Here is a 9485-nt window from a genome sequence, read left to right on the forward strand (position 1 = left end):
AACTGCAGCACTTGCTGCTTCATGTTGTTTCTAAGCATTCAACCAGACAAAAGATTGGAGATGAAGGGCATACGTGTTGTTTCAAACGTTTGCATAGTCATCCTCAGCCAACCCTGTTACGAAAGAGCTACATGACGTGCTTCTGGGTTTGTCCGCCAAAAATAATTACTCCTTGGGTGGACAGTGAAGCTTGGTGATTTGGGGAAGACACAAGGGCTTCTATCCAAGGAAATGTCCTGAATGGACTGCTGGACATGAGTTTTGGGTATGAAAGAGAAGAAAAAAATGGAGTAAAAAAAAAAAAAGGGTGAATGTGTGCAAGCTACACATCTGCATGTGATTTAGTGAATGTTGGCACTGTCTCGTGATTCCACTGAAGCCACTAAACGGCATCTTGTTTCTAATCTTTAACAGATGGGTGATCTTCCTGTGCCTCTAACTCCTTTAGTAATGCAGCGGCCTCTTTAGCCATAGACAAAGCAAGGAATGGAAATTCAACTCAGAGGCCTTCAGATCTTATTAATGGGGAACTGAAAAGTATTAACTTGAAAAGACATGCATCTTGCAAAACGGCTAAAGCTTATTTGGTTTAAAAGGCCGCTACTGAAGCAAAAGTTCACCCAAATATAAAAACTGTGTCATTGTAACTCACCTTCATGTTGTTCCAAATCTATAGTTTTTTTAACAAAAGGTGAACATTTGAAAAATGTTCTCAATCCTATTTTCAAAGGAATTTCAATAAATGGGTACTGAAGCTTTCTAGCTTCAGATAGGATGCAAGGCAATATCTTAAAAGTGTTTCTCATGTGCTATATTCAAAGTTTTTAGTGAGAAACTGCTCAGATTTTAAATCATTATTGACTGAAAATATTGAATCTCTCTGTGCATTCATGAGAGAAGCAGTGATGTCTAATTTCCCTTTTGAAAAAAAAGGCATATGCTGGTAAGGTATGTTTTGAAGCATGATAGCTGGTTTGAGATTGTTTAAGGTGGTCCTTAGTTGGTCCTTAGCTGGTTCTAAGCAACTAGCTCCAGCTCAGGATAAGCTCAGGACCAGCTTAAATCAGGTCATGACCCACTAAGGACCAGCATAAACCAGCTCAAACCAGCTGTCATGCTTCAAAACATACCTTACCAGCATATATGCTGTTTTTTCAACAGGGTTGTGAACAAATTATTCTTTTGAGTCAAATCTTCTCAGTTAATTGGTATATCTGAAGCACAAAACCAGTCAGAATAATTTATTGATTCAGTTGGACTTGGACTGAACTGATTTGCATCGTAAGCATAAGAAATTCACAGAGACCAAAAGTTTCCACAATATACACCGATCAGGTCTGACATTATGACCACTGACAGGTGAAGTGAATAACACTGATTATCTCTTCATCACAGCACCGGTTAGTGGGTGGAATATATTACGCAGCAAGTAAATATTTTGTCCTCAAAGTTGATGTGTTAGAAGCAGGAAAAATGGGCAAGCGTAAGGATTTGAGCGAGTTTGACAAGGGCCAAATTGTGATGGCAGACGACTGGGTCAGAGCATCTCCAAAACTGCAGCTCTTGTGGGGTGTTCCCGGTCTGCAGTGGTCAGTATTTCTCAAAAGTGCTCCAAGGAAGGAACAGTGGTGAACCGGCAACAGGGTCATGGGTGGCCAAGTCTCACTGATGCACATGGGGAGCGAAGGCTGGCCAACAGATGAGCTACTGTAGCTCAAATTGCTCAAGAAGTTAATGCTGGTTCTGATAGAAAGGTGTCAGAATACACAGTACATCGCAGTTTGTTGCGTATGGGGCTGCATAGCTGCAGACCAGTCAGGGTGCCCATGCTGACCCCTGTCCATCGCCGGAAGTGCCAACAGTGGGCACGTGAGCATCAGAACTGGACCACGGAGCAATGGAAGAAGGTGGCCTGGTCTGATGAATCACGTTTTCTTTTACATCACGTGGATGGCCGGGTGCGTGGCCTCTTTCAGCAGGATAATGCACCCTGCCACAAAACAAAAATGGTTCAGGAATGGTTTGAGGAGCACAACGAGTTTGAGGTGTTGACTTGGCCTCCAAATTCCCTAGATCTCAATCCAATCGAGCGTCTGTGGGATGTGCTGAACAAACAAGTCCAATCCATGGAGGCCCCACCTCGCAACTTACATGACTTAAAGGATCTTCTGCTAACATCTTGGTGCCAGATACCACAGCACACCTTCTAGTGGAGTCCATTCCTCGAGGGGTCAGTGCTGTTTTGGCAGCAAAAGGAGGACCAACACAATATTAGGAAGGTGGTCATAATGTTATGCCTGATCAGTGTACTTACATTTTGATGATCGAGTTGCAGTGGTGAACAGCTTACTGGAGAGTGAATATTGTTTATTTCTCATAAAAAGCTATAGCAAAGCTTCAGAAGACTTGGAATTCAACACATGGAATCATGGACTACTTTTGGTGCTTATGACATTGACTTTATGGTGATTTTGCATCCTTTATTTAAGCTTGAAAGCTTTACAGTATCTTCAGAACTTCTCTTGTGCTCCATAAAAGAGAGTCATACAGGTTTGAAATGACATAAAGATAAGTACTGTAAATGAAACACAAAAGAGTTTTCATTTTTGAGTGAACTATACCTTTGTGGAATAATCATTTGGATCATCGCTTAGGTATGAAAAACAAATCTGTACAACAAATTCACAGCATAAAAGTAAACAAAATAAGTAAAGTTGTATAAGCAAGCAACCTTGATTAAATGGGCACTGCTGTTTGTGCCTGGTATGGCTTAAACTAACATTTAGAAGCAACAGCTTTGACACTGCAATTCATCTAAGCAGACTCATTTGCGACAAACATCATAGTGCTCCTTGCTTTCTTACACACCACGTCCTGAACAGTTAATGATTTGGCTACATGACACATACCTCAGGAATCAGTACCCATCCCACTACAAAGCTCTTTCTGTTCTGATGGTCTCCATTTAATCTATTTAACTCCAAATAATCATAGCTGCAACGTGTATTGCTTTTTTCCAGACATTGGGCAAAGACAGGCGAGTGGGTCTCCCATCTGGAAACTGTTGAGGGCTTTTTTCATCCAGTTTTCGTCATGGAAGATTAGCAGAGATCGTTCCCCCACTACAACTTGATTAGGTAAGTTTGATTATCAGTTCAGGCAGTACAGTTACAGGGTGTGGTTCATTAACCACCTGTTTAGACCTGTGACAAAGCCAATCTGATAAGAGCTCTGTTACCTCCACTTATCTGCACCCAACAGAGTCACTATAACAACCAAAACACAGCTTTAGCCATATTTACCTTTTCAGACTTTCATTGTTGGACTGCAGTTAAAATAATAACATTTACAAAAGTGGCATTTTCCTTTTGTAATTGTATCCAGCCTTCAACAAACACTAAATAATTAAACACTGGAGAAGGTTGTGATATGGCCGAATTGATGTTCACTAAAAGTAAGAACGCAAGCATGATATCCATTTTACACAGAATTTCAAGAAATTAATAATAAGTAACTTACATTTTAGACATAATTTTGTCAGTGAATGTGTCTAGTTTCGCTACGTCAACAATAATATTTCCAAAACAAAGCCAAAGCACGATAAAAAGCAGGATTATTTCCAAAATGTAGCAGTGTGTTTATACAATGAACAAATTGGTTGAGTGAATGATTCAATGACTCACTCATGTCCCATCCTAAATGAATCACTTTATTTGAACAAACTCTTTGATTGAATGATTCAGTAAGTCACTTACACATAGCCACTTGTCACCACCTACTGGCATAACCTGTAATTATGTTGTTACAGTTTGGTTAAAACATTCTTAAAGGTGCAGTAAGCAATATCTGAGAAACGCGGAAATTTGAAATCACCAAAACAAAAACGAAACCCCCATCCCAACGAGTGGACACGCCCCTTACTGCTGATTGGCTACAAGTTTGTTTTGATGCTCAGGGTCCGGTCCACTTTCAACAGTGTTTCTCAGAAATCACTTACTGCACTTTTAATAGATCTTAATAAAGAAAAATGCACTGTTGAAGTACTGTGTGTGAAATATGAAATGTATGGTTTACTTACGCAAAGGTAAAGAAGGTCTTAAAATGGTTGTGGCTGATGTAAAGTTGGAGGAAAATGTATACAAATTTGTTTAATTCATTTTTTGATATTTAAGTTTTATTTATTTATTTGTTTATTAATTTTAAACATTATACTGGTATGCAGCAATTTATAAATTATTACAAATAATTTTAAAATAATGCATCTCCATAATGAACGATTTCCAGGTCTCAGACTGGAAGTGCGAGGAAACATCATACTGAGAAGCATCCAATTAGTGTTTTCAAACAGGCTGCTTATATATGACCCGTTGGTCAGACAAACAGGTAGTCCAACCCCAAACTCATGCCATTGGTTCACCCACTGTTATTAATGTCCTGCTGGACGGAATGGTCAAACAAACAGAGTTATGTTTTGATAGCACCATAGTGTTTACACTTTACAGGGAAATCAAACTATGGCTTTAAATCTTAGGTGAAGTTATTTTCAGCCCATGATGAAACCATTATAATTCCATGTAGGCACCCAAAACAAGCTGGATAGTGTTAACTGCATTTGTAAATATTTGGCAAACACTAAACACTGTAAGCCAGAATGTTTGTTTGTATTGTGGGTTGAGTCCAGCAGAAAGATGCTTTTTTCATATGGTTTCAGACCATAATAAGGATATCACTCTTTCATTAAGTATATTGCTCACATCAAAACAACAACTGATATCACATGTGACAGGAGAGAGGCGTAGTTAAAACAGAAATGATAGCTACTTTAAACAGGAACACGGCCTTACATCAACATCAACACTGGCATGCCATGTACTCCCTTGTTACTGAAGGTCAAGACTGTGCCATGTCAGTTTTCAGACTCTTTTTTTAAATGTGCCTTGGCTCCATTTCCCTCACGTTGGAGTTGATCACTACCAACTCTTGTTGTGTATGTTTAACCTGCTAATACATTTGACCAAATATGGTTGTTGTGTCTTACTTGCTCTGTCTCTTCTTCGGACTCTTTCCAGGCTGTCCCGGGACATATCATCCCAGTTCAGTCCCTCTGTGTCCCAAGGGGTTGTTGTCCTGTCTTCTGGTCCGGTTTCACAGTCAGGTGCTCATTACCCTCTGAGTTCTAAGACCAAAGATGGACAGTCACAAATTGTACATAAATTTTTGTTAGAACAAGTATCTTATTTTAAAAAAAAAAAAAGTCTTTTATGCTATTCATGTGATGGCAAAGATGAATTTTGAGCAGCCAGTGCAGTCTGTAGTGTCACATGACCCTTCAGAAATCGTGTTAATTTGGTGCTCATGAAACATTCTTATTATAACTTTCACTGTAAAAAAATTATTGTGATTTTAACAGTAAAAATGCTACGGTGAAAAACAGTTCATTGGTTTACAGAAAGTTTACATACTATATACGGTGAATAACTGTAATAGATCTAATGGTACATTTAATGTAATTTTTCATTAAAATACCGTTAAATTTACAGTTTTTGGAAGTGAAAAAACGTAAATTGACATTCCCACAATTCCCTTCGTGACACTTGATGTATTTTCAAATAACTTTGTTTCTTCTTAGTTTTTTCTAATCAGTTATGTACATTAGGGCTTTATGTTACATCTAATGTTGTTAAATTAATGTTTATTGCTTTTTTTAAATTTTATGTGTGTTACCATGATGGTGTTTAGTGTTTATGTGAATGACACTGTGTGCACCTTCTATATATTAGTATTGTCCTTCTTAGCTTATGGAAAAGCTGTTTGTGATGAACTTGTGATGACTCTCATCACCACTGTGTTATTGGGGGTTGTCAGTGTATTAAAAAGGTACAAATTAAGAAAAGGTACAAGGTAAATTATAAAAAGGTACAAGGTAAATTAACATTATTTGAGTTAATGAAATACATTTTTTACCGTAAATGTAATGGATTTTTTATACAGTGTGTAAAAATAAACACTTATGAACTGTAATTATTACAATATAAACCTTTAAATTATACAGTTTTTTTTTCAAAAAAATAGACAGTATACTAAGTGCTGTCCCGTAAAACCTAAAATGCTGCTACCGTTTTTTATGGTAAAGTTCTGGCAACCACAGCTGTCGTTTTTTTACTGTAAAAGTTACGGGGATTTTTTTGCTTAATATTTTTATAATGTAAAAAAAGTTCAAAATAACAACATTTATTTGAAATAGATGATTTTTGTTTTGAAAGAAAATTTTACCTCCTTTTACAAAACTATCCAAAAGGTTATTGGATAGTCTATTGGATTGTCACAAAAAGTATACTAGTTTATTGGATAATCACTAAAATATTGTTCAATCTTGTTAAAGTCAACCTTTGAATCTCTAAAACATTTCTCTCTTAAATGAAAATCAAAATAAAACCAAAAATAAAAATGCTGTTAAAACCACTGGAGTCACGTGAATTACTTTAATGATGTCTTTACTACCTTTCTGGGGCTTGAAAGTGGCAGATGCATACACTGTCAATGGAGGGACAGAAAGCTCTCAGATTTCATTAAAAATATCTTAATTTGTGTTCTGAAGATGAACGAAAGTCTTACTGGTGTGGAACAACATGAGGGTGAGTAATTAATGACAGAATTTTCATTTTTAGGGTGAACTAACCGTTTAAGATTTTAGAGATTCAAAGGTTGACTTTAACAAGATTGAACAATATTTTAGTGATTGTTTATCCAATAAACTGATATTGAAATGTTAAATTTCTATATATATATATATCACATTTACTTTTATGTTCTTTGCAGATGGTTTTCTACCAACCAGTCTTAACATTCCTCACGCAAATCTTTTCCTCCTCAGACTTTATTTTGGCAAGAGCAGTGGAACTGAAAACACAAAAGAGTGGTATTTTAAACCTTCTTATTTAAACTATACATATATAAAGGGTTAATTTTAAATAAAAGGGTAATATTATATTCAAAAGACAAAATACTGTTTTGCCTGAATTCCCTTGTGTATTGTCTTACAGTTTGAGTGACAAATCATCAGAGTGGTTTTGAAAAAAAAGGTTATATGATTGAGGGGGGAAAAAAAAATGTTAAATCTTTTTTGAATGCCTTAAAGACAGTAAACAGCCAATTAGACCTACAGCTTGCCAGCTGTTTTAAGAAGACTGCATGTGCGTGTTTGTTTATGAGGAAATGTCTTAATCAGTGCTAGTTTCCTGTGCCTGCAAGTGCTCTAAATTCCTCTAAAACACCCAGGAGAGTGTCTTTCGCGTGTCACTGCAAACCGGTCACTGTGTTCTTGCGTAGTTTTCCCCTGAAATGCTTTTCTGTCATTTTTTGAATGACTTCATTGTTTAGCCCTCCATTCTTTTCCTAGTTCATCCTTTGATAGATGTCATTGTTATGACATAATTTTAAACATATGTTCATAAACACAGGGCCATTTAATCTTTATATCAATTGTTTTTCTGAAGCTTTACACATGTACGGAGAAAGGACACACTTCACATTTTAAGTTTAATTGTTCATCTGTCATTTCTTATTCTCAAATGAACAAATACACATTCTAGAGCATGTTTGCAAATAGTTTTCAGAACTGAAACCAGTTAGATTGGATGACTTACAATAAGCTTATCCTTACATCTATCAAGCATTTCTGTTTGTTTATTTTTTTATTCTTTATCATCCCTGAAAAATAACAGCAACCGACTCTGATCCTTGAATTATGATTATAACCACGCTAAGTTACAGTAAATTTAAAATACATGTAGATTGTTCTACAAACACGCAAAACCACTTATCAAAACAAATGTTGCTTATAAAACCTAAAATCTCTCAGAGCACAAAATACACAATTATTACACATATCAACTGGTATAATTGTGCAATAGTCACATGTGTTGCGTGAATATTGTGTACAAAGTTAGTACAACAACTTAGTACAAAGGTGAAAGGCCAAACAAGTCACTCACCCACTTCTGATTGGGTATCGCCAGAGATGTCAGCATATCCGCCATAGCGCCCAAAATCTGATCGGTTCGTCCCTGGTTCTTTGGAAGAGCCTTCATATTCCAGTAGCCTCTGTCGATGTGACTATCCTTGTCGATATTCCCTCCCTCCTTCAAAATCCCTCTCTTTCTTATGGTTTGTCGTGCCAGAGCTTTGATTCGCAGCCCAGCTCCAATTTTGTATGATCCTCTGGTTCGCTCTTGCACATAAATAATGAATTATGGAGGAGATTTTTGTCTCATTTAAAGTGGACTTCAGCAGACAAGAGCGTGGCGTTGTCCAGACTCAAGCGACTTCACTGTCTCCTGTCCTTCACACAGGTGGGAAGGTCTTGCTTTGGGTCTCAGTCAGGCCTCTCTTCCCCTCCCCCTAAAACCGTGTTTGTTCCTGAGATAAGGTTAACCACAACACTGTAAATAGTAAAGATAGCTTTCTGTTCTTCCTCCTTTCCTTTTCTTTTGACAAAGTAACTTGTTTTTGCAAGCTCCTTGGCTTTTGGGACCTTTTGTGAACGGAACATCTAACCACTCACGAGTCAGCCTTTTCTGGCTTGTCATTGGCTGCGTGAATCTACCACCCCTTCGGCCAACTCCTCTCCACCCTCTTTACATCAATTTCATCTTCCATTGTGACTCCCTTGCACAACACCACACTGATTCTTAGAACATGTTTCTGTCCTCCTCCTTTATCTCCTACTTCTTCGTCCTCCTCCTTTTCTTCTTATACTTTCACCGTCATTCACTCTTGTTGTTTCCTATCCAGTCTGACTGGATGAAAGATGGCTTTTGGCCTGGTGCAAGCATAAAAAGCAGCAAATAACCCAAATAAGGCAGCTGTGCTGGGCTCAGGGCACCGATACAGAAGCTGTCAGATATAATTCATAATGGCTGCCCAGTTTAAAACTTACAACAAAGGCTTGAGGAGGCTTGAGTCTTCCAGAAACCTCTGAACATTTTAATAATTTAGTGTTTCTCAACTTTGTTTTTGTCCTACATATGTACCCTTGGCATAATCATATATACACTACATTTTAACTGTTTGGGATCAGTAAGATTTTTATTTATTTATTTATTTATTTATTTGTATTATTTTTTTTAAAGAAAAATGTATACTTTTATTCAGTAACGATGCATTAAATTGATCAAAGTGACCGTAAAGACTTTTAAATTGCTACCAAAAAGTTATATTTAAAAAAAATAAGTTCATATTTAATTTTGAACTTTCTGTTAATCAAAGAATCCTGAAAAAAATTGATAATAATAAGAAAATAAGCAGCAAATCAGCATATTAGAATGATTTCTGAAGGATCATGTGACACTGAAGACTAAAGTAATGATGCTGAAAATTCAGCTTTGCATCACAGGAATAAATTACATTTGAAAATATATTACAATAGAAAACTGTAGAACATTGTAATAATATTTCACAATACTGTTTTACTGTATTTTTTGATC

The 9485-nt window shown here is 36.7% G+C and overlaps 1 protein-coding gene across 3 annotated transcripts in view; it reads right to left on the reverse strand.

The window, feature by feature from the left end:
- The window catches only part of arhgef25a (Rho guanine nucleotide exchange factor (GEF) 25a), a 103509-nt gene extending 94832 nt beyond the window's left edge, over positions 1-8677 (reverse strand). Inside the window, exons 1-3 of one of the 3 annotated variants that reach the window (XM_048179119.1) lie at positions 7995-8677; positions 6803-6900; positions 5039-5176 (exon numbers count right to left, since the gene is read on the reverse strand). In XM_048179119.1, coding sequence (XP_048035076.1) covers positions 5039-5084 — 46 coding nt within the window. In that variant the 5' untranslated portion in view covers positions 5085-5176; positions 6803-6900; positions 7995-8677. The remainder of the gene's footprint in view (positions 1-5038; positions 5177-6802; positions 6901-7994) is intronic. The other 2 variants (XM_048179120.1, XM_048179118.1) reach the window with 2 other exon arrangements.
- Positions 8678-9485: the final 808 nt, after the last annotated feature.

The sequence above is a fragment of the Megalobrama amblycephala genome, linkage group LG24 (genome assembly GCF_018812025.1).
Source record: "Megalobrama amblycephala isolate DHTTF-2021 linkage group LG24, ASM1881202v1, whole genome shotgun sequence".
In the NCBI taxonomy this organism is placed as follows: Eukaryota; Metazoa; Chordata; class Actinopteri; order Cypriniformes; family Xenocyprididae; genus Megalobrama; species Megalobrama amblycephala.